At 56.5% G+C, this 25,076-nt stretch overlaps 1 protein-coding gene across 2 annotated transcripts; it reads right to left on the bottom strand.

The window, feature by feature from the left end:
* Positions 1–95: 95 nt before the first annotated feature.
* RAPGEF3 (Rap guanine nucleotide exchange factor 3) lies at positions 96–25,034 on the bottom strand. 2 transcript variants are annotated; one of them, XM_026085366.1, is made up of 27 exons: positions 24,883–25,034; positions 13,482–13,535; positions 12,907–13,013; positions 12,613–12,734; positions 12,236–12,410; positions 11,706–11,790; positions 11,405–11,465; positions 10,989–11,065; positions 10,674–10,820; positions 10,148–10,257; positions 9,752–9,840; positions 8,830–8,908; positions 8,426–8,576; positions 8,230–8,312; positions 7,755–7,794; positions 7,506–7,587; positions 7,226–7,372; positions 6,847–6,944; positions 6,398–6,523; positions 6,090–6,271; positions 5,915–6,005; positions 5,291–5,341; positions 4,803–4,890; positions 4,279–4,343; positions 3,876–3,930; positions 3,680–3,751; positions 96–2,931 (listed from the first exon to the last, which is right to left on the bottom strand). In XM_026085366.1, exons 1-27 carry the CDS (start codon positions 24,964–24,966, stop codon positions 2,813–2,815), a joined length of 2,640 nt encoding a protein of 879 aa, XP_025941151.1. In that variant the 5' UTR covers positions 24,967–25,034; the 3' UTR covers positions 96–2,812. The 2 variants fall into 2 exon arrangements, with proteins under 2 accessions (XP_025941151.1, XP_025941152.1); XM_026085367.1 differs by lacking the exon at positions 96–2,931 and having other exon boundaries at positions 3,876–3,985.
* Positions 25,035–25,076: the final 42 nt, after the last annotated feature.

The raw sequence follows: 25,076 nt of genomic DNA, 5'->3' as shown, positions 1-25,076 counted from the left end.
CTGCTGGGGCCAGTCCCAGAGCTCCCAAATACCAGTTTTCCATCTCGTAGATGGCTGTACTGCTTGAAAAACTGCTTAGGTGTGATGGGGATTTTTATTTTAAGCAACCCATTCATTTGATTTGCAAGATCAAAAAGAGCAATTAACACAGCAGCGTTCTGGTCCCTTGTACCCCAATCCTTTTTGAATTCCCTGCCATGAACCAAAGCCTTCCTGGAAGCCACTGGCCTTATGGCATGGGGAAGGACACACCACCATCTCCTTCCCTGATGAGGCTGAGAGTTTGCTTTGCTCCCCCATCCCTGTGCTCTGCAATGTCCTGCAGACAGCGAGGATGGGCTGACAGTGCGTGAGCATCCCAGCGCAGGGTCCAGAGTTTGCCGGCTCAGCCAATGCACTGGGAAGTGGTGGCAGCTCCTTCCATACACATGGAGTGGGGCCAAGGCAAACCCCAACACAGGGGCCAGGACCCAGCAGTGTTTTCAGCTGAGCTGGTTGGGTTGCAGGGCTCCCAAAAGGATGGTGGCAGATGAGCACCTTGCCCCTTACACAGCCAGGCCCTGCTGTAACCATCAGGCGGTTAGGTCGTTTAAAGCACACTCAGAACTGCATAACACACTAAGAGTCCCTGGTTGTAATCCTGCAAACTGACACCATCCCCACCACTCAGTTTGGTCTGCCTGGGTTTGGCATCATGYCATTGCCCAGTAGCTAACTGGAAAGGACTGGCTAAGACACGCCACCTCAGGGGTTCCCACCGTGTGGTGCCTGGGCTGTTGGGTCCACGTGCAACACATCTGGGGGTTTTGAGCAAGGCTGGGTGGGTTTTGTCTTGCTGTCCTGGAGTCCGGGTGGCCCCATGCTGTGGCTACCTGATACCCCAGGTAAGGCACAGATCCGTGGCCAGATGATGCCCTGGCAGGGGCTAAGAGCATCTCCCAGGCCCCAGTGGCTGCAAACATGGAAAGTGTTTAGGGGCAGCAATCTTCCCTGAACCCATAATTTCATTCAGGCCAGCTCTGAGCAATAGCATTTGGAAGGTCAGTGCTGAATCTGCTCTGTGCACATCCAGAGATGTTCTGGAGGGAGGGATGGGGGTCCTCATCCCTTGGGTCTTTTGGTTCTGCCTCTGGGAGCTAAGGGTGGGCTGCAGCTCTTTGGATACGTATTCCCTGATCCTCTGCTTGTGGTTTTGGGAAGGGTCAGGCCAGAGCAGCCAAACTTGGCCCCAAGCAGTGCAAAGGAGGTTTACGATCTCAGCATGGCTTAACTTGACTGGGACCCAGCCCAGCTGCACTCTTCCTTTCTTCTAATACTGGGTCGTGTTACCAACAGAAACAACCAGGCCACACTGCCTCCTGGACATGGTGAGCTCCTGGCAAGGTTAATGGTTCATCTTGGCCACCCCTGGCTGCAAACCAGGACAAGCATCAGGTCACAGGCTCCATCACAATGCCATCATAGCTTCTTTCTGCTATGGATACTGTCCTGGCTCCGTGCGCTGTGCCACTGCTGTGGGTGACTGTTTTTGCCCCTGTCCATGGGGGGAAAGTGAAGCACGGAGAAGGCCATGATTAGCTCATGGCTCAGCAGCAGAGGCTGGTTCCTGCAGTGGAGACATGCTCCCTGCCCACACTGCCTCACTGCAGTCAACACCACCGATCTGAGCCCCCACGAACCTGGGAGGGATCTAGATGCTCCCCTGTGGCTGCTGGGGCCATGCAGCTCCCAGGAGGCTGGGACAGGGGACAGAGGACACAGCCAGTACGTCCCAAGGGCCAAGCAGGACAGAGAGGAGGGAAGAGCAGGTCCCCTCTGGGGCAACTCCCAGGAGTCATGGAGTTAACACAGGACAGGAGGAGGAGGGCAACAGGACACAACCCTGGCTTTGCACCCCTGTGTGTGCATGTGCTCCCTGCACACTCTGGACACACACACACACACACACACACACACACACACACAGCTCCATATTCCTGCTTGCTGTGCCCCATCCCCAGGGGTTGTGCAGGTGCTGAGCCCCATGAACTCACCATACTCTGTGCCACATCCTCTCCTCTCCCCCAGCCTTTGCAACTGGCTTGAGAGCCTCTTAGGACCAGCTCCATCACTGTCTGCCTGTTTCCACAAGCCTTCAACTCTGGAGCATCAAAAATGGGCTGCAGCGCTGCCACCATCCCTGTCTGCTGATGGTGGACATGCCAGTGCCAGGGGCTTTACCCACTGTCACCATACCAGGGTGTCCAGTCACAGATCCCCTGGGTGGTCACAGCTCCCAACAGCACAGCAGCATGAGGGAGGCCCTGACCTCATCCTGCATGGTTTCATCCTGACAGAGCCAGACATGCTATTCCCTGCCTACAGGGAAGCTCTGGCTCAGGTCCCCCCATGAGGAAGGGGCATCTTCCAGCCCCAGCACCCCTGGGCAGGCAGCACCATGGGGCAGTCGGGGCTCCTTCCTTCCCCACTGTGTGGCTGGTACCATGGAGCGAATCCGGGCTGCTACACGGAGGAGAAAGGTGAGTGCAGTCTTGCATACAAAAATACTTCTATTGCTCACTGTGCGAGGGCCTCTGACCCTGCTGTCCATGGCCTTCGCCTGCTTGCAGCCCACACGGGCTCCCACGCTGCCTCGTGGCGCTGGGCCTGGCGCCTGCAGCCAGCAGCGTGGCCGAGTGCAGGCTGCTCTCAGCCAGCTCCAAAGCAGCCCCGCGCCCTGTGCTGCCGGGAGCAGAGCTGCACGGCTGCCCTCGCTGCCAGCAGACACGCTGCTGCATCCCTGCTCCGGGTCCCCTCTGGCCCTCCTTCCCCGTCAGGACTCCAGGTCTCGCGAGAGCCGCAGCAACTCCTTCTGGCTGTCGATGGCTTTCAGGTGCTGCAGGTAGGCCCAGGTAGAGACAGTGTTCCGCACGCTCAGGGACTGCTCGGAGCCTGCAACAGAGGGCTGAAATCAAAGCTGGGCTAACGCCTCTTGCTGGGCTCACCAAGCCTCCTGCATCAACACCAGCTTAGCTCACCTACCCCCCTCCATCAGCTCTGGCTCAGCTCACAAGCCCCCATCCATCGCTTCTGGCTTGACTCATCAATCTGTCTCCACCCCTTCCAGTTCGGTTCACCAATCCCTTTCCATCACTTCTGGCTCAGCTCACCGATCCCTCTCTGTCACCTCTAGCTTGGCTCATTGATCTCTCTCCATTGCCTCTAACTTGGCTCATTTAACCCCCTCCGTCACTTCTGGGACCTCAGTGGGGCTGAAGGGGGAAGGGGCAGGAGCAAGTAGGAACAGACTCGCATCAAGGGACAAAGTGATGCACCCAGCTGCTGCCTATGGCTAGAGCCGTATGGCATGGTTAGAGTGCTCAGGCATGTGGGAAACACTGACTGATTCTCCCTTCAGCATGAGAGAGTGCAGACTGGTGTCTCCATACAGCAGCATGCAAGCCACAGACTCATGTTGCTCAGTACAGCAGGGAGAAGGAGCTTAGCCTCCATCCCTGGATACCAAAAGCACCCAGCCCAGCTTTCTCCCGCTGCAACAAGGCTGATGTCCTTGGGGTGTCCCCATGGGACTCCACCATGCAGAGGCACACATTCCCCCGAGCCAGCCTCATCTGACCATATGCAGACCCTGGGGGCGGGGGCTCAGGGGTCAGAGTGAATCAGCAAGCTCAAGCCRTACATGTGGAGATCCTCACGGCCTTGGGGTCCTCCAGTCGGTGCGGGGAGCGACTCCGCAGCGGGGAGACTGGAGCTAGGTGTGGAGAGAGAGAAGGAGCTTAGCTATGTCCCCAAAGCTGCCCTATTCCCCTGCCCCATTTGCTGCCCTCACCCATGGGTGATGACAGCCCAGCCTGACCCCTTGGGTGAGCACTCACCATGCGCGTGGCCCCGGCAGCGCTGCAGGACACGTACAGTCTTAGCCATCATGTGCTGTGGGCAATGCACAAGGGTCACTTGCTGCCACATCCACCATTTTGCTCCCAGGCTGGTAAAACACGGTCCCCTCTGACTTTAGTAGCGGATGTGGCTGCCTCATGCCCTATAAGCCAGTCCTGGGTGCTCCTGTACCATCACCTTTCTCTGACAAGCACAGGGCCAAGGGGTCCAGCTCCTGCGGGGCTGCGCTAAGGCCACAGGGATGCTCTTGATCTACCTCCCACAGGAGGCTGTGCAGGTCACACATCCCAGAGACAGGATGACAGGCAGGTCCCAAGGCCCCTAAAGGGTGGAGGGGATGAGACCTGCCCTCCCAGGGGAGAGCAAAGCTGCCTAACTCACCATCTTCTCAAAGTTGATGAGATTCTCAGCCAATGTGCGGTTGCCCTCGTGGATGAATGTCATATCTGTGGGCGAAATATTGGGATCAGACCGAGCCCAGGGCTTGGATTCCTGATTGCACCCTGCTGTGGCCAGGATCAGGGCACAAGACATGACCCCAGCTTTCATCTTGCAAAGAGCAGGTGGTGATGGAGCCATGGGCTCAGTCCTCCCCCAAGCAGTGCCCTGTGCAGGGAAGAGGCTGTGTTTTGCAGGATGGCCCCATGGGATGGAGACCAGTGCCCTGGCTGTGGCTGGTCTTTGGTCCCCATGGATGAAGAGCCTCCATCTGGGTCTAGGAGGTGCTTGAGCCTTTCCCAGCAGCCCCAGTGCCAAAGGGACCTACCACTGGGGAGAGCTGGATGTAGGCCAAGGGTTTCCTGTCATCCCAGCCCAATCTTCCTGCCCTGCACTCCCAGAGGAAGATGTGCAGTCTCCCTTCCCCCCCCCAGCTCAGTGCTCACATCCAGAGTCAAGTTACCTACCTTTGAGAAGAAGGGGTACGAAGGGGATGATGGGGGGGCTCAGCTTGGCGACGGCCAGCCGATAGACCCTGTGGTTCCACGAGGGGTCCTGGGGACAGAGCGGGATTTCGGCATGGGGCAGGCAGAGATGCAGTGCTGACTGCAGGCTGCCCGTGTCCCTGGGTGCAAAATGCCTCCAGGGAGGGAGAGACATAGGAGAGGAGACCTCCAATGCCCTGAACCAGCATGTCTCAGAGCTTGGGAGAAAAGGTGGGCACTGTCTCCATGATGTCTCAGTGACCCTGTGTGTTTTGGGAATCGAGGGCAGGAGGGAGCCCTGGCAAGTGCAGGGAGACTGGGGTGACCTGCCCCTTTTTCTGCACACACAACCCCATCCTACTGTGGTCCCTGGTCCTCCGAACCCTGACCCAAAGCCTGCATTGGAGCATGCCTGCTCTGGCTCAGCCTCTGTGTGGGTATGGTGCAGGGAGGGAAGGGGCCACGCTCACCAGCATCCGCTCCAGCGCCGAGTGCAGCTTCCGGATCTTGTGGGGCAGCCTCTGTGCAGAGAGAGGGTCACCAACATCCCAGCCCCAGCATCCTGGCTCTCCCACCCTCAGAGCTGTGGCTCCCACAAGGTCGTGACAGAGGGGAACATGCCCACTGGTGGTGGCAGGATTTGGCTGAGGTTCAGCCTGGGCACCACCAGCAAGAAGGCTGAGATCCCAGTGTAATGCCCTCCAGATCTCCAGCGATCTCCTGGTTTTCACCCCCTGTAATGCCCATCTCTGGAGTTAGGCTCTGCGACACCACTTGCTCTGGGTGCTTATTAGGAGCTGTAGATTTGGAGCCCATTTCTACCGCGCTCCGTGGGATTTGGGCCCGGGGCTGAATCTAAGCAGGTGTGTGGTCTGATCCTGTCCCTCTGCTCAGTGGGAAATACACTCCTTGTCCTTAGCAGATCTCTCACCAGAAGCTTTTGGAGCATGGAGTCAGCCTTGACCCCAGCAACCTGGCCAGGCCATTGCCTTCACCCCTTGCCCAAGCCAGGGGACACAGATCTGTCACTACAGGGCTTGGGAGACTCTGCAGTGCCACTGTGAGCCCAAAGGAGGGCTGTCACGGCTGGTTACCTCCCAGGTCTTGGCAAGGCGGCTCACGGCTGTGTTGCTCACACCAAACATCACTGCGAAGAAGGAATTCAGGTTCTTCTGCTCCTTGAGGCTGCAAGCAAGGGCAGAGTCAGAGCACGTGGGAAGCTACCAAATTGCCCTTGCAGGGCTGGGGCGTGGGCGGCGAGGCACTCACTGTGCAGCCAGCTTGATGAACTTGCGGAGGAGCTGGGCTCGCCTGCCCACCTCGGAGCAGAGGCACAGCTCCGTGGCTACCCAGTACTGCAGCTCGTTGAAGCGCCGCATGACTCGCTCCAGGTTGGCCGTGGTCACGTCATGAAACTTCTGTGGCCTGATGATGTAGTGGATCATTTCCACCTGCAGAGCCCAACGCCATTGCTGAGGCTAGCCGGGGTGCCATGCTGGGTGCAGGATGGGCATCCCAAGAGCCACCCCAGTGTGCAGGGTGGAGGTGTTTTTCCCCAGGCTGCGCACTGCCCTTACCTGGTGGATGCTCTTGAAGAGGTTCCAGTCATAGTCCGTGAGATGGCTGGCCAGGTCCTTGGAGCTGATGAGGTCCAGTGTTTCTGAGGAACCGGTGCTGGGCCCCAGCTGCTCAGGATGGGGGATCTGTGCACAGGAGAGAGGACACCCAACCCCTCCTACTGTTAGCAACTGCAACAGGGAAGACAAGGATGGCTCCTGCCTGGGGGAGAGGATGAGGGATGGATGAACATCCCTAGCCCTGAGCACTAAGGAGACATGACAGCCACAGACCTCACTCTGGGGAGCACTGGCACCTGATGGCCAGCCCTGCCTGCATCGTCATCCTTCCCCTGTGCTGCTGCAGCTGGGGTGGGGTCCGCAGCATGCCAGGCCGGTGCTGCCCAGCCCTGGACTCTCCCCGCGGTGGGCTGCCCTTCTGGCTCACACTGCACAGCCCCAGCACTCACCAGGCCACACAGCTCCTCCATGCTCACGGCGAAGAGCCTCTCATTGAGCCCCAGCGATGTGAACACCCCCACAGCGTCCATCTGCAGCCCCACTTTATCTGCGGGAGAGAGGACAGTCAGTGCTGGGATGCAGCTTGCTCCCAGGCAGCCAGCTGGGACAGACCGGTGACCAGCTCCTGGCACAGCCGGTGCCAGCCCTGCCAGGAGWAGAGGAGAATGGGGCAGATTCTGGCCAAGCACCGGGCAAATGTTGCCTTTGGTCCCTGCAGGGAAAACCTGCAGGTGAAGAGAAACACGGTGGCAGCCCACAGTGCGTTTGCAGCTCTCCAGTGAGAGGAGAGACTCTGAGGACATGGCAGCCCTGGGAGATGGGGCTCACCTCCAGCTGAATTAACCTTCACCAGGACATGCTCGCCATCCCGGCCGAGCTTGGGGGTGAGGGACCGGAGGATGTCCCGCACCGAAGCGTTCACAGGCAGCACCGTGATGAGGCACGAGTGGTCGGGTCTGTAGATCTCGTAGGGCACTGAGGAGGGAAAGGGTTTTAGCGGGAACCACAGGCTGCAGCCCCTGGGGCTGTCGCGGCCATCAGAGAGGGGACTGACACCCTCCAGCCGGGACAGTCCCCACAGGCGCACACACGTGTGTATGACCTGTACCTTTGTCCTGAGCTCTTAAGGCACAGCTGCTGTTCAAAATTGCCTCCTCCTGGCTTGCAAACCAGTTCGCAGAGCTCCGAGCCTGGTGTCAAGGTGGGAGAGAGATGTCAGTGCAGGGTGCTGTTTCGGGCCCCTTTGCCATCCCACTGGCCATCCCTYCTTCAGAGGGACTGGGGAGGGAAGGGCAGCGATGACCCAGTTCTCCAATTCCCCACTTGGCACTCACCAGTTTGCAGGGCTGTCCCTTACCTTGGGCTGGGGAGAAATGCTGCCACCTCCGTTCTCCAGCCTGCACAGAGAGGAGTAAATGTGGCGTTAGAGCACAGGAGACCACACGTGGTGCTGGAGACAAAACCAGGTGCTGCGTAACACTGGAGAAGAGCCTGCAGCCCCTAGGATATTGGGGTGCCAACCGGACCCACTGAGTATCCCAGCACCACAGAGCACCGGTGAGTCTTGGTGGTGTTTTACACCCCCATGGGGGCTGGGAAACCTTGGCGCTGGGGCCAAGGATGCCTGAGAACTGTCAGTGCCATGCCAAAGACATCAGGTGATTGCACTGCAAGCTTGTCTGGCTTGCTAAAAGCTCAGCCCCAAAGAAAGTGCAATTCCCTATGGCCTCCAGAGGTGCAGGATCCAGAGCACATGGACATCAGTGGTGGCACTGGGGTAGAACCAGGCTCTGTTTCGGATGGGAATCCCTGTCCTTCTCCAGGGGACTCACGGTCTGGGCCGCCGGCGGTCCTGTGCTTGCTCCTGGACCATCCCACCCAGGCGAGGGTCCTGGCTTGCCAGGTCTGCAAGGTTCTGCAGGAGGAAGGTGCCTGGCACTCAGTACCGCACAGCTGTGGCCCGACGCCTGTGGGACCCTGCCGCACAGCACGAGCAGGCTGGGGAGCTCCCTCCCGGTCCCATGGTACCTGCAGCAAGGCCGTGGTGCTGCGGTCGCCCTGCAGCAGACGCCCGTAGAGCAGCACCCACTGGCTCACCAGCCGCAGGATCTTCCGGCGCTTGTGTAGGGAGTAGGTGGCCTTCTCCTGCTCCGAGCCCTCCAGTGGCTCCGCGCGGAAAGTGGGATGAGTCAAGGGGGTCACCACTGGCAATGCAGGGCTGGGAGAGGACAGGGCAGGGAGGGGACCCCTCCATACACCAGGAGGAGAGGTGGGGGGGTGCTCTGTGCCTGAGAAACCTGGGATATTTGGGATTCTCCTGGCTTCCACTGAGGTCCCACTGGGGAGACAGGGACCAAGCTGAGCTGTCCTGGGCAGGGGGATGCGTGCTGTGGTACGGACCCCCAGAACCCCCTTCAGTTGCAAAAGGATATTGGTGCAGCAAGGCTCTGCAGAGCTGCGAGGTCGGCATGAACACGGTGTACGTCAGCAGGAAATCCCCCAGCAGGGTATCTGGAAGAGACCAAACCAGTCCCTGTTTATGCTTCACGAAGCCCAGTGAGCCGTGGCAGGACTGGGCACGCTGCAAGGAGCACGGCAGTCACGGCCAGACAGCTCAGCTGGCTGGGAATGGGTCACCCATCCCCTGTTTGGGATTGGGACAGCCACGGTCTTTTCTCCAAGAGGACTGTGCTCTCAGTCTTGGACACAGACCACTATTTGCTCTTAAATGCTGAGGAAGGTTTGGCAAGAATGTGAGCTTATTGGAATGAAAAAATTAAAGAAACACAAAAAGTTCAGCAGACTTCATTTGGAAAAGAGTTAGCTCACAAAACAGCCTTTGATGAGTCTAATTCAGAAGCACTCATTTTTTTACTCACTGGGGACACCTCCTGGTTTCTCTCTCACCCTATCTTGTTTCTCTCTAAAAGGCAGAGGGAGGTGAAGGGAAGCAATCCACAGGCTCTGGAGCAGCTTCCCTCTCCTGGCCTGAATTTAAGGGTGAGAGAACTGGCTTTTTTGGTTGAACTCCCATGAAACTGATGACTTTGGGAACAAGCCAGAGACATGAGCAGATAAAGGAGGAGTAGAGGAGATTGGGGAGAGCTTAAAGCAAAACCAAAGCAGAGGCAAAATTTGCAGTTTTACTGCAGCCAAGCAGGACAGCACCAAGTCGCAGCCCCTTGCCAACCGGCCGCACCATCAGCCATCCCCACCGGGCAGCCCTTCTCTGCACTGGTCCCCAATCTGGTTCCCCAGCCCCGGTACCCTGCCCAGCACGGGTGGGTCTGAGCCCTGGGCCCAGCTGTATCTGGGATGTCTTCCCCAGGGCAGGGGATGAAGATGCACACGTACCCACAGGGTCATAGAGTGTTGCATCGAGCCTCATGAACTCCAGCAGATGCTCGAGGATCTTCTCAGGTGTCCCAGCCATCACCGAGTACCTGGTGGGCAGAGCACAGGGCACATCAGGCAGCCCCGTGGGAAGGACCCAGCGCCGCAGCTGTGTGCAGGGCCACCATGAAGGGCCACTCAAGGCACAGCCAACTTGGCTAGGCATCCCTTTTCCCCCTCCGAGGACAGAGTCCTCCCAGCAGACTCCTCCAAGGGAAGCTGGACAGTGGCTGCAGTGCCAGCTTGGAGATGGGCCGTGGCCAGCAAGGGGCAGGGGGACAGGCAGAATCAGCTGGGAGCCCTGCAGGCACACGTCCCTCACCCAGGCAAGGAGGGATGGGGACAGGCCGCTGTTACCTACTGCTCCTTGCTGCAGCTGGCTGGCTGCTGCCACCCTGCAGGTTTTTCTGCAGGATGAGTACCACCTTCCCGTGCTCCTTCAGACGCATGGTGTTGGCCTCGACGTCCTAAAGAGTGAAACCAGCCATGAGCGTGGGAGAGGGATGCCAGGCTCTGGGACCCTGATCCATTCTTTCATCCCCCAAACATGGCACAGGGCTGCAGAGTGCATTGCTCATGGCCTCCTGCACCGGACCTGGCTGGCATTGCCTAGGGGCTTGTGCACCAAGCCCAGTGTGAGCAGGCACACTGGGTTGTGGGCACCAGGTGATGCCAGTCCAGCTGGTTGCACCCCAAAAAACACATCAGCAAACAGAGATGCAGGAGAGAAGTTGCTCAGGGATGTGCCCTCCATGGGGCCCTGGAGCTGGGAGGCACCATGGCCTCTGTGCATCCCTCAGCCCCGGGAGAAGCACAACGTGCCTCGGATCGAGCAACGCTGACGTGTCTAGGGTCCTGCTAACTCTGAGGGCTTCAGGCCTACCTTGAGGATGCGGTTGAAGTCCTGCTTGTCCACGCGGAGGAAGTGGCAGTTGTCCTCCCGCAGAATGATGGTGGCTGCGCGGGGCGCATCGTTCACCAGTGCCAGCTGCCCAAAATCGTCCCCCTCATGCAGGGTGGCCACCAAGCCCTGGGGAGGGTGGGAGGGTGAGGGACAGGGTGGGACCCCTCATCCCCACTCTGGACCAGCAAAGCTGGGTGTCTAGAGAGCCCTGCTCCATCAGCACCTGGGGACAGTGAGGAGTGGATGGGCCTAGGGAGCTTCGGTGGCTGCTGTGCAGGGCAGGGAACCACGTACCTTGCCGTGGGTGACCACGTTCACTGAGCCCTTCCAGATGATGTACCACGATGTGCCTTTATCTCCTTGGCTGAACACTGCAGAGAAAACTGTGGTGTCCAGCACTCGAATGGGGGAGTCCCTGAGCATCCCACATAGGGCTATGAGGCGATCAGCCCTCTTCAGCCACCCCGTCCTGGCCAGCCCCAGGACTCAACCCAGCCCAGCAGAACGGGGCAGGTGCTTTAGTCCCTTCCATCTCTGGTCCACTAAGGTCCAAAGATTGCTGCAGGACACCAGGAATGTCCACAGCCGATGGCACTGGCTCCAGTCATTCATCCTTAGCAGGGGACCCCCTCCTTGATGCCAGCCCAGCCCTGCACCTTCTCCTGGAGTGAAAGCCAGCTGAGGCTGTGTGACGCTCACACRATACTCACGCACGGTGCCTGCCCTCTGGTGCGACTCGAACATCAGCACAGATGCCAGCTCCCGCTTCACCTGCAGTGAGAGGCACCCACCCTTAGTGCCACTCCAGCCTGGAGCTGAACAAGGAGGGGACATGTTTGGGCAGGGGTGACAGGGGCAGGAAGGGATCCCGGGGTGGTTGGCAAGGGCAGAAGGGGGGAGGAGGAAGATGCCCAGGTGCCACGGGAGGTGATGGGACACTGCAAAGTTTGGGGATAGGAAGGGGGAGGGGGATACATGCTGGGGGGGGGAGCACAGCATGGCCACACTCACTGAGTTGGAGAGATGAGCCACAGCCTTTATGTGTAGGAGCTCCTCAAATATGAGCTCTAGCTCGTCCTCTGTGCGTTGGGTAGGCCTGGGGGGAGAGTGGGAGTAAGTGGCTGTCTGAGATCCAGCTCTGCAGGGTACAGCATCCTGGGAGGAGGCTGTGCACCCTCTCCCTGTCATGTCCTGGGACACAGTCCCATGCAAATGCCCCTCTCCAGACACAACCTGGTGGCAGGGCAACCCCTTTCTCTTCTTGAGGTACTGTCCAGAAGGTGCCTGGGGGTCTGAAACCAGAGGCACTAAACACCCTGCCTGGGTACCACTGGGCTCCTGCTGGGCTCTGAGATCCTCTGAGCCATCTGACAGCCTAGGAGGAGATGCTCGGGTCACCCTGCATCCCAAACCTGTGCAGAAAGCCTTCCCTTGAGCCCTGTCCATGGGAGCCTTTGGCGTCTCCAGCCCCCTGGACCTAAGTGGGGTCAAAATGGGCCCTGTGTCCCTCCCCGGTCCCTGGAGAGAGCCCAGACACTCACGGCTTGCGCAGGGCCATGGTGAGCAGTGCATCAGGGCCCAGCTGGGCCAAGAAGGCCAGTGCTTCCAGCAGCTCCTCTGCATCCCGGAGCCCATTGCTGGGCTCAGGGCTCAGCTCCAGCTCGGCAAAGCGGTAAAACTGAGTGTCCTTGTCCTGGAAATGCCACTCCTGCTTCACTGTGGGGAGAAGAGCGTGTGAACTTGGCTGTGCCTGGTGCCACGTGCATGGCTGGCTGGCACGGGAGATGCTGGCAGCCTGCAGAGCCCAGGGCAACCCAGCATATCCAGCTTGCCTTGCTCTTGGCACCCCAATCCACATCTCTGCCAGCCCCAGAGAGACCTCAACACCATGCAGGGCACCGTTGCTGCCCACGCTCACCATGTGTGAGGACTCCTCCGTCCACCAGCACCTGGCACACGCCGATGGCCTGGYTCCGCGTCTGGACAGCGAGTCCCGCGCTCAGCAGCCAGTCCACCAGCTCCTTCCCGGAGCAGCACTGCCTGGAAGGGCAGACAGCATGAGAAGGGCACTGGTGAGACCCTGCCCAGGATGGGCAAGGTAAATCCCGCCATCCTTGGATGGCTCCTGGGGGCCGGCAGTGTCAGACCCCTCGCCACAGCCTGGAGCAGCCCGTGGTGCTCCCCAGCGCTGACCGGGTGCTGGCTGTCCCACCTGTGGTGCCGCAGGTGATGCTTGTGGTCACGGATGAGGCTGGGGCAGGTGATCACGAGGTGGCTGAAGAGGAGCTTCCCAGCTCGCCAGATCTTCTCTGAGGAGGCCTGGAGGGGAATGAAGATATATGGTTTGCAGAGGAAACGTGAGCCCCCCGTACGCTCCCCCTTGCAACGAGGACATGGGGAGGGAGGTGCAGACAGATTTCTCTGAGACATCACAGGGTTTGTCCCCTCAGGCAGGATTTTCAGCCCATGGCAGGGGACTGTGCCACTGGGGCTGGCAGCAGAGGGATGTGCTTTGTACCAAACATCCCCAAAACCCTGCCAAAGGTGTGATACACCTGCATGTATACACCAGCATGGCAACATCTCCATCCCTGGCCCCTGGGAACAGCTGAGCCCAAGGGACTGACCAGCCCAAAGCTAGACTGCTCTGAGCCGAGGACCCTGTGGCATTGGGATGCTCCAGTCCTGTCCTCCCATCACAGCCTTCAAGGTATGTTTCTCTACCCCAACATCCCCCATACTCAGGTCCCAAACTCCTGCCCTTGTGGATTTTCCCTGCCAACACACCTGGGTTAGGCTGTGTCCATAATCCAAGGCAGATTCACTGTCCAAAAGTGGGGTCTGGAAAACCAAAGAGAAGGGGTTGGTGGCTGTGGGGTCACAGCCATTCTCCCCCAGTGTCCTGCATGCCCCAGGAGGGCTCCTGCTTCCTCCAAGGCACTTAACTCCCTGATACACAGCTTCTCATGAAGGACGTGGACTTAACAGGACATGGGCAGAGCTCTCAGATCAGCCTCTGTGAGGGTCACTCATATGGAGATACCTGAGCAGCCAGTGAAGAATTACCGAGGTGATGCGGTCCTGGTGAAGTGGTTTTGGGGGCAAAATCACGCCAGGACACCAGATCACTGTCTTGGCCACCCCAACATTGTGCCCAGCCCTTACCCTCCCTAAAAGATGTTATGGGAAGAGCAAGAAATAAGGTGCTTCTTGCAGCAGGTAATGACTTCCCTTGTCCTAGTGGAGGCTGCACTGATGGACATGTCCTCTACACATCGGCCTAAATGTTTTTTTGACTCCATTTACACTTTTGGCCTCCACAACATCTTCTAGCAGTCAGTTSAATGCTGATTAAGTACCTCCTCATCTTGCTTTAATCTGCCCATGCCAGCTGTTGTGAGCAGCTCTCCAGCTCAAGGCTTTCTAGGCCCCTAAAATCCTTTTCCCATTTGCCCCTTGCAGGTACCTCCTGGCCAACACCTCCTCCCAGGACATGTGGCTTGTTACCCAGCTGTGTTTCGTTCAGACGGGTCCAGCTCACCAAAGGATGCTCTGCAAGACTGTCCTGCCCCTCTGCTCGGCACCCCACCCCCATGCACATTTCTCAGTGCCATTTTATACTTGCCACCACTTAGCACGGTCCCCTGCAAGGATTCTCCCGCTACATCTATTCCTGTTTGACAGCAATCCTCTCTGGTAGCTGCTTTTGGAGAAGGGCTAGTGAGCAAGGTGTAATACCTCATTACCAAGAGCCCTTGTTGCTAGCCAGCGTGGCATGGCTGCAAGCCTGAGTCTGTTATGTATCTGCAAGTACTGTTGTCAGCTGTGCTTGCAATCACATCACAGAAAGCAATCAGGCTTGTCTGAGAAGGTTTTCCACACGCATAGGTGCAAATGGGTATCCCCATCCCCTATGGCTGTGCAGATCAGTCCCAACATCTCGCCCTGGAGCAGTGTCCCTGTGTTACCAAATCCARCTCCTGTTTCCAGGCACAGACTGATCCCTTTTTTTGGACGGACCAAGTACCATCCCCAAACTGCTGCCTTACAGCAGAGAGGATGTTTCAGCAGTTTGGGTCTCAGGTTAAATAAGGTGCTTCTTGCATTCACAACCTGTTTAACCTGCTGGTTTTGTGCCATGCTGTTAGCTGGCCATCCCCTTCCCCAGGACATTGCTTTGTAACTTCGCGCTCGGCTTGCACCAGATGCTGCAATCATACAGGCAACAACTCGCTCAGAGCCAGGCTCCCAGACCAGCCCTTGGCTCCGCTTGTTTAACCGTTTCCGTTAGCTCAGCTGGTCCGGGCAACAATGCCCATACACAGGAGACCAAGCCAAAGTATGACCCAGAGAGCTTTCTTTTTTTTTGTGGTATATTTACACTGGAACTAGCTGGAGTTTCTATTCTCTGTGTATGGGACCAAGGACTTGTGGGGTCCTGCATTTGCACCAGTACAGCAGTGTGACCAGTGATGGTCCCCTGCACGGCATGGCCCTGGCCCCACAGTGCATCCCTGGCCCACTAGTTTAGGGTCACCTACAGTGAGCGACGGATGAGGCTGTGGGACATCATCTCAAACAAAGGAAGGATCAGCCATGGCAGAAGAAGCAGAAGCTCCTCCACAACCCTGGCCACATGGGCTTGTTGCATTCACTTTGCTCTTGCACGCAGGGTTTGCAGCAAAGCTCAGGCCAGGGCTCTGCTCGGCTGAGTGCCCCCACGACCCGCTGCACAGATGCTGAGCATGAGAGTGACAGCAGTAAGGGGAACATGAGCCCTGGGGACCCAGGAGTCTGGCTGAGCTGCTCTGCTAGACAGCGATGTGCTTTCTCATGGCGCAAGCAAAGGGAGAGTCTCTGGACAGCAGCCCAGCCCCAGCTCTTCTCACAGCAGCCTGCACCACGCTGGAGGTCCTGCAGAGGGAAAGCAGTGAGCCGACTGTGCTCTTGCTCTGGGAAACACATCCCAGCTCCTCAGGACAATCACAGAACTGCTCCAGCCCTTCTGCAAGCTGGCACCAAGCGTTGCTGCAGACCTGAGTGTGCAGCGGCGCAGACCCGGCTTGTGGACGAGTTTCCCCATGTGACGTACCCGGGACGCTCTCCCCCCGACATCATTTCTTGTTTCCTTTGGCTCCCGCCGTGCCGCTTTATGATGTTTTGATTGCCACTGCTGAGAAACCGCGGTGGGGGCAGAGGGCTGACGGCAGGCGAAGCGCGCACTGAAAGCGGGAGCAGCAACAGCAGCACAAAACTCTGTGCTGAGTCCTTCCGGCAGCAGCCCCACAGGATGCTTGGGCAGCAGCCCCAGGGGACGACAGGCTGGCTGCCCTCTGAGGCTGCCACAACAAATATCTCTGGACTCAGCACATCCACAAACGCCTCTTCGCAAACTGGCTGGGCTCCATCCGAAAGGCAGTTACTTTTCTTAGCCCTTCTGGGAAGCTCCTGCAGGACCTTGGTGGGCACGAGCCTTCTCTAAGGGCCACCTAAGCATGTTTGCAGCCAGTCCAGCCTCATCTGCTCTCTAACAGAGCAGTCCCAGCTGTCCTCATCCCCTGATGCACCTACAAAAAGAAATCACTTCTAGGTCTTTTGAACTATTTTATAAGGGAAGATGAAACAGAGCCGAGGGCAGGCACTGATCCTGCAGGCTCCCAGATCCCATCTTTCCCTTCACAAGTCCAGAAATGTCCAAACTCCTTGTTTCCATATATCAGTTCAGACTCCTTGATCTTGGCCTGAAAATTCACACCTTTCCATACTGCTCCCAGTCCCTCCCCATAAGCCTTTTCCATGCTCTGCTTTCCCTCTCGATGGAATAATGTCATGGGGCATCTTGCATCCCTCCTCCCCATGTATTCGACAGGACCGTCCTCCGAAAACCAAGGCAAAGACCCATCCTTGCTGAATGCAGATGACTAACATATGCCGTACGAAACCTCTGCCTGTTTATTTTTTCCCGCGTCAGCTTGACTTCTAGCCGTTCTCACTTTATACTCATTTTACCTTGTGCTGCCAGCCACATTGGCATTACCGCAATATGTCCTACTTGCATGGAAGGGCACTACCAAGATTAACTCTTCAGACACTACTAAATACTGCTTCATGGAGCAGCTAGTTGAGATATTCTGAAGGGGAAACAAATCTGGATCCAGTTCAAAACACTACAGTTACCTCACAGCGTCCTAACATCATCACCATGTGCATACCAGAGACCTGAAAACAAGAAACCCCCCACAGTTATGTTTAATTTCAAAAGGGGAAGTCCATTAAAATGAGGAAGTTGGTAGATAAAAGAAGGAAGTTAAAAGACTAAAATCCTTGCAAACAGGGATCAAAGACAGTGTGTTTGAGACACAGAGCAAACACTTGCCGCTTGTGGAGAAGGACTTCAGAAAGACCCGCAGAAAGCTAGAGTGGCCCCAGGGTAAGGAGAGGCATTCAGACCTGGAAGGCTTTCCTCCAACTTTGAAACTGGGTCCAAATGAGAAAGATGGAAAAGATCACAAACTCCAGCAGGTTATGGGAAAGGCCTAGAAGAGCTGGAGAAACAACTTGCAGAGGGCAGCCTAAGGACTGGACCTGCTGCCAGTCTGTACCACAGCAGATGATGAGGGTCAAGAGCACTCAAGGTGGATGAGGTTAGCAAAAGGAGATGATGAATTCTGTGCCTGTGTTCACCGGGGAGGAGTGCGGGAGGAGCGCATGCCTAAATCCTTTTTTGCAGGCAACATGTTGCAGGACTGGTCTCAAATGAAGCACTGCTGGAAAAAGGTTATAGACTAAATCATGAAAATAAGCAGTTACAAATCACTAGGGCCTGGTGGTCCCCAGCATCTAGAGGAACTTGAGAATGAAACAGCTGATTTACTAAGGAATGAATTGCAACCTCTTGCTTCCCTTGGTACCAAAGAGACAGAGGTAGCAAATATGAAGCTATTTTTCCAAAGTATTTCAGTGGAGATCCTGGAAACTACTGACCAACAAGCCAGAAAGTGTCACCAAACACATGCTGGATACAGTCTGCTCGAATGTGCCAAATTCATTGAGAGAATCTAGGTGACCATGAGATACTGTGAAAGATCCTCATGGGGTTGAGTTATTGCTTAAAAGATAGACATCAAATAGTGTGAAAAAACCTCTGCTTTGCCGGAGAAGGCAGGTTGCTGGCGGGGTCTCATGGAGGGAGACCCAGAGAAGTGGTGAGCAGAGGGATGACAGCACGGGTGAGGATACTCCAGGGCAGAAGAGAGCAGGGCTGGCTGAAGAAATGCAGAGGGACCTCAGGGCACTGAACAGCGGGAAAACAGAGCAGCAGGTAAAATTCAACACAGAGAAATGTCAGTAAGGGATATTAGAAGAAARCAAGCCCAAATTTCCCACACTCCTGGTGACAGGCTCTGAACTGATCTCTCAGGATGGAGATCGCAGCCATCTCTGAAAATGCGAACTCAGATCTCAATAGYTGTAAAAGAGGCAAATAGCAGGGTGGGTGTTAGTAGGAAAGGGAAAGAGAATAAAATATAAAATCTCACTTTGCCATTGTATAAATCCACGGCACACCCATTTCAACATACAATTCGATGTTCCCTTAGAAAGCTTAAAAGAGAAATGGAAAAGACATAAAGAAGGCAAAAAAAGATAGCTCAGAAAGGCCTTCTCCTAGGGGAGAACATGACAGAGATCTGCAAGACATGAGATGGGGAAGGTGAATAAGAAGCAATTTTCCGCTGTCTCTTACAACACGAAAAAGATGACATCAAATTAAATGTGGAGGACATTTAAAACAATCAACAGCAGGTACTCACAAAACACGGTGCATGGTTAAGCTGTGGTACTCCCTGCCACAGGGCACTGCAGATGCTAAAAGTTTATATGGATTTGAAAAAGGATTAGCTAAATTAATGGGAGCTAAAAAATATCTACCAAAGTTTGCTACATGCAAAAACACGAGTTCTAGCTCAGGAAGACTGAGCCACGAGTCACTGGTGGGGAGGGCAGAAGAGAATTTTGAAAAAAATCTTGCTATTTATTTCCCATTTGTGACTCTTCCCCAGGCAACCCCTGTTGGCTGCTGTCTGCTCCAGCCAGACCCCTGCTCCAACGCGCTACAGCCATTCCCATGTTGCAGCTACCTCCTTGCTTGTCTTCCCTTGACTCCCAACTTCCTCTGCACATCCTTTCCGAGGTGTTTATTCATGCAGCTAAGCCTGGAGCTCATCCTTGAATGCTCTTCCCTGTTGTTTGGGATGCAAATTCCAGGCAGCTTTTGTACCTTCCTGTATGAGAAATGGCAAACCGTTCCCTCACGCACAGTGCTGAATTCCTCCATCCAGCTCTCTTTCTCTAAATAGTCTCCTTGTTACTTAAAAATGCACCCTTTGGGAATGGAAAACCCCAGTCAGAGACCTAGTTTTTTGTTCTATTTAATTCAAACTGAATCAACATGTGATGATTTGATCCAATGCTATTTTCTAAGACCAGCTCTTCTTTAATGTCTTTGCCATCTACCAAAGCCAGTCCTAAAATAGCATCACCCTTTTTGGCTTGGGGACTCTCCTGGAGCAATCTGTCATTACGGCTGTCAGGAATAGCTGGGAACTGTCTTTATTAGCAGCACGCACGCTCCAGCCTGCGGCTGCAGCCGCCACAGCAAATCCCAGCCAGTGGGGCTGGACAGACCGGCTGCCGATTGCAAGGGCGCTATGCAGAGCRGGTCTCACCTGTGAGACGCAGCTCCGCTGGGAGTGTCAGCTCATCCCTCGTGGGACAGGAAATTCTTCGCTGCCAGGCTGCATTTTCTACCCTGTCACCCACATGAATTTGGTCCTGTCACACGTCGAAGCTCAGGATTGCCTAAAAAATACGCTGTGTGCAGCCAACGGGACTGCTCGGCATTTCTCATGGATGGCAAAGTCCTGTCGGCTGTAAGTGTTGCTCCCAGCCAAAAATGCCTCCAGCGCTTGCTCCTCTCTAGCACCCCCTGTCCACAACATCCTCAGCTGCTGCTGAAACTGAGTTTGGAGCAGGCTGAGCTCAGCTGGACTCCCTCAGAGCCTCATTTCCCTGTGCCACAGACACTGATGACCCCTGTAGCCCAGGTCCCAACCCAACAAGCCTTGCAAGATGCCTTCTACCTCTTCCACTACCCACGTGGACTCCCTGGGGCACAGCAAGACACCCATGGCACCCCATCCTAATCCCATTCCCCACCCTATTTCCAAATTCTTCCCCTTTCAATAGCCCCTGAATATACTGAGCAACAATGGATATGTCATTAAAATGATGAAAACCCAAGGGAGCATCCCAGCAGTGCAYGTCCTGCCTTCAACCTGTCTCTGACCACTCCTGAGCGCTGAAAAACTCAGCCCCAGCGGTTGCCTGCGAATGGCACAGCTCAAACACCTCCACCTGCTCCATCCTCTCTCCCTTGTGTCCCAAGCAGGGGATGTTCTGCTACCCAGGGGCAAGGGACCCCAGGGGTTGCCTCTATTTGCAGTCCCTGGGGACATCACCTGGAAATCCTGCAGGGAACAGTGGGTATGGGTGTGATGGTGGTGCTGGCTGTGGGTACCCTGCCTCCTACACTTTCTGCAGGTGACCTTCGAGTGTGCCAGGCTGCAGTCCCTCTTCTGACACTTCCAAAGTCCCCTGCTGAGGTCCTGGCTCCCTTTCTTTTTCTTTTCTGCTCTCCCCAGCCAAGGCCCCAGCACATCATGGGATCCCTCATCCTCCTCCTGATCCTTGCCACACTGCCTTCCATCACCAGGAGAAGGGACCTGGACGGGGACCTCAGCAACTGCAGGGCTGTATTCGCCCCCTCATCTGCTCATGGATGCAAGTAGAGACTCCAGGGCATCCCCCAGCTCCCTGGATGCCTGCCAGGAGCAGTGGGGCTGTCAGGAGTGTGACTGCTGTCCATTTCCAGGGCCCTCTCGGGCCCCTGGCTCCTCCACCACTGTCCTTTCCACGGGCTATCCCCCATCAGCAGTTGTTTTTTCTCCTTGTGTTTCTTTTTCTCCCCGGGCTTTTCCAGATGCTTCAGTTAAAAGATGAGTGACAAAAGGAAAAAAAAAATGGCAGCTCCATCACCTGCTGCCCAAGAGCCCAGGTGATTTCCCATCCCTGCACCATGAGGCCAGCCCCTCCTCGCACCATCTCACCCCCACGGTGGTAGGAGTCAGCGGAGAGCACTGCTCGAGCCTGGCTGCAGACGCAAGCCTAACCCCAGCTTGCCACCGTGTAAATCCAGATGAGTTCTGCTGATACCAGCTCCCATCCAAGTGCTGACCGAGGGGAAAGTGAGATGTGTGAGGGATGAGGGCTCCCACATGGCCACAGCCCTGAATAAACAACCTTTCATCTCTGCTGCATGTGCTGAATAAATCACAGGCTACCGGAAGCTGAAGGCACCCGTCAGACCTGTTCTCCACGCCATGCACTAAGACAGTTAACGCAGTTTGAGCATTAACCCCGAGACAGGATGAGGGTGATATTTACTCAGGGTGCTTTCACCTGCATGTAGGTTATCTCAAGGGGAAGATTTTGTAGGATCCCACATTTATTTCCGGCTGCTTTGTGATGATAGAGGCAATTACAAAGCCTGTCTCTATGGAAAGGTCTGCAGCACRGCAGCTGGGGACTCCAGGCTGGCGGTGGAGGTGGTGGGCACTAGCAGCACAACGAGTTGGCATCTTCTGGGCCAGGTCCTCCTTGGAGGCTGTCTGCCTGCTCTGCCCTTGTTGCATTGTGCTGCTGCTCACTCTGGGCAGATTGAGAAGGTGTGAACAAGCCCAGCTCTGGCTGAACAGCAGTGGGAGGGACAGCCCCCACTAAAGCCTCAATTAAGGAAGCCAAGGGTAAGACTAATTAGCTGCAGGATCTTTCTTCACAAATGAATTCAAGGAAAAAAAACATCTACTGAGGGGAAACCAAATAGCCCTGGCACCTCCTAGCACAGGCAGGAGGGTGAGGGAGGTGGACACTCACCGATGGGTGCATGGATGGGTGCTGTGCCCTGCAACACCTGCCTGGCCGATGGTCTGTCCTGAGCCGAGCAGACATCTGCTCACACCCTACCCAGCTCAGGCTGCTCCCTGGCCCGCACCTCATTTCCTAGTTCTCACTTCTGCAAGACCTCAGTTACCTCCTCAAGCTCTTTCCATGCCCCAGGGCTTTTTCCTCCTCCTCTGGGCAGCCCAGACCAGAGGAAGAGTCCTGGCCCAAGCCAAGAACATGTACCTGGCAGTTTGCAAGATGCTTAAGAGAGACTGGGGGAGTGGGAGGAAAACAAGCGGCTCTGCAAATGCGGCAGGTCCCTGGAGACGCTCCCAGCCTGGCCACTCTACTGCTGCGGCTGGGACACCGCGACTTACTCACTGTACAAACTTTCCTGAGCCTCGTGACTGCCCCGTGGAACAGGAAACTCTCCGGCAATTGTAGAGCAAATGTTTGCAAATCCGAGCCAGGCTGTGGCCGAACCACGGAGCTACCTCCCATGGGACCTGGAGGCCGATGTCACCAACTCTGTGCAAAGGCACCAGCTGGTCCTCAGCACCCACCAGACCCCAAACAACCCCTTTCCCTTTGCTGTCACCTGGTAGCTGAGGAGAYGCAGAGCGGGGAGGCCTTTCCTTGAGGCAGAGGGACAGAATATCCCACGGTCCTGCTCAAAGCTACACTCACAAGGACAGCAAAGGAGACTGAGAAAAACCTTCCCTGCCAGGGACGACCACTCAGAGGGACTTTTCCTGAGTGACTAAAACCCTGCTGGTGTTTTTTCATTGCTGGACCATCAATGAAAAGTCTTATGAATGTCCTAAAAAGTGTTCCCAAAGCATGCTTGCTCCCTAGCCCTTTACCTACCACGGGTGCTGCACCGTTCCCGAGTCTGTCCTGGGCCTGACTCACAGGATGCCCTCCCTGCCCTCACCCCCCTGCCTGATTGTCACAGCATCTCAGCCACTGTCTCCAAACGGCTTCCTAAGGAGTTGCCTGTTTCCATCTTCCTGCTTACGGGACACAAGGGCGCTCAGATCCTGTCTGTCTCCAGAAATCCGGCAGCTGCGGGCGCCTGGCCAAGGCTGGGAGCGACCGTTCCGCGCTCGCGCGCTGCTTTGTTTGGGATTCCGAGGAAAACAACAGAAGTTATTTCAGGCTTTACRGCTCCGGAGAAAGTCCTCGCCCATCCGCAGCCTCCAACAACATGGCAGTGAGCCAGGCTCCTGCTTCCCCCCCCCCCAGACCCTTGCTGGGGAGGGGGGCTCCGGAGGGCATGCTCTGCCCCCTCCGTCATTTTGCAGGCTCTGGGGCCATAGAGACACAGCAGGAACCTGCATGGATAACACTTGTACTCAAGCATTGCAGTGGTTCTTGGAGGGGTGAAGCACAGAGCTACTTTGGGATGCTGGTCTGCAATGCACCAGTGATGCCAGGGAATGGGAGCCTAAACTGGAGTCTTGTTGCTAAAACCAGGGCTGGGAGAGATCTGCTGGGCACAGGAGACAGGCAAAGAGGTCCCCAGGAGGTATGAGACGAAGTCATGGTCACGAGGAGGAGTTCCCAAGAGCCAAATGCTTGCAGAGTGTTGGGGACGAGTGGAGAAAATGTTGCTCCTACGCATGGCCAACTGGCTCTTCCCCTGCCTGCTCCTGGCCCGGAGGAACAGGCACGCTGGGAGCACCCTCGTACCTGTGCATGCTGGGGAAAATGTCGGCTGCTCTCCCACTCCCTGCAAAGATCAGATCTTCTCCCTTCAAATGACGCAGAGACATACCCATGCACGTGGGAGCCGCCCAGGGAGGTGACATTCCTGCCATGCTGCACGTGCCACCGCGCTGTGCATGCCATGCTGGGGGTGACTGGGGTGCCGAGCTGAGCAAGGGGCCGAGCGAGCATTCCCACCTGTACAAGCTCTCGACAGTGTTTTGTCAGATGTATCCTGGCTGGGCATTTTAAAATAGTACCTCTACATCCTGCTGCTTTCCTGAGCTCCCTGGTTTTTGCCACTCTGTGCATTTAGTTAAGAAAAGAAATTGAGTTCCTACAAACTCAAAGAAAACAGGAAGAAGGGAAAAAAGGGAGAAAGCTTTCTTATTTGTAAAGTAACTTGTGCACCACATAAAAATGCTAAAAAAGGCGGTTGTTGTCTCCTTACAAATTTTACTTTTTACATCAAAAACCACTGGCCTCAGGTGCCCCCCTAGCTCTTGTCAAACAGTGTAGGATGGAGAAAGCCTGGAGCAAAGAAGCTCTGACAGATGTGCGCTTGCACAGCTGGGACGGGTGAATGCCTGTGGCCATGCACCACAGTCACCTCCCGGACCAAAGGGGACAGCAGGAGGCCGAGAGTGGGAACTGGATGTCTTTTGCACCCCTCAGGAGACCAGCAGCTCTTGGCAAGGGGAACCGCACTGACCCCGGGCTGGAGGACGTGATGTTGAGCACTGTCCTGCTGCCAAGCGACAGGTTTCGCCTGTAGAAACAGTCTGACCTGACGGGGAAGGAACATTTTGAACCCTGCGTGCTGCAGAGGCAGAGACGCGGGGACGGTGTTTCCTGTTCACACGCTCTGGGCTTGTGTGCGCTCCTCGACCGCTGCCCAGGYGCTGTGCACCGGAGCACAGTAGCACAGGGCTCATTTCATGCCTCGCTGCGAGCTACGCCTGGAGAAGGGGTTAGGGCAGCCGGCTGCAGAAATGTTTTCACTGCACACCTTGCCTTGCAGCGAGCAAACAAGAGGGGGGAGCAGGGTGCGGGTCACAGATCACAGCCCAGTGCCAGGCTAGCTGGAAAGGCAGGCAAAGGCCGGACCTGCCCTGCAAAGGCTTGCCCAGGAAGTGGGTCTGGAGGCTGAGATAAGCCAGCGGGGCCCCGCTTGGGTCTCCCAGTGCATCCACCTCGCCGTCTCCCCGTTAACACCCCAACCCTGCAGCAGCATCCAGCCCTTGCACCGCGGCCAAGCGAAGACCCCCCCCCAGCGCCCTGGGAGATGATGCAAGGGGCAGTGCCAGGGTGGGGAAAGGAACCAGCTAAGGGGGGGGGCTCCTTCCCCTCGGGGTCTGACCCTTGGGGCTCCCTGCACCCAGCAGCCCCGAGGCAGCGCTCRGTGTGGCCCGTTGTTGCCGGGGTGTCCCGAAGCGGGGCTCGGCGCTGCCTGCCCCCCTCGCATGCAGCCCGCACTCACCCAGCGGATGCCCTGGATGCGGGGCAGGCTGCCCCCCTCGCCCTCCAGCCGGATCTCGTAGCTGGAGCTCCGGAACAAGTGCATCTTCTTGAGGAGCACCGAGAGCCGGTTCCCGTCAGCTCCGAGCCCGCCGGGAGGCGTCGACGAGGGCGCGCCGGGGCTCGGCTCCAGCCCGGTTCGCCATGTGCCCTGCC

Source organism: Apteryx rowi, unplaced genomic scaffold, assembly GCF_003343035.1.
Source record: "Apteryx rowi isolate R43461 unplaced genomic scaffold, aptRow1 scaffold_665, whole genome shotgun sequence".
NCBI classification, from domain to species: domain Eukaryota; kingdom Metazoa; phylum Chordata; class Aves; order Apterygiformes; family Apterygidae; genus Apteryx; species Apteryx rowi.
The sequence above is the reverse complement of the archived record's forward strand: the minus strand, read 5'-3'. Positions and strand labels throughout refer to the sequence as shown.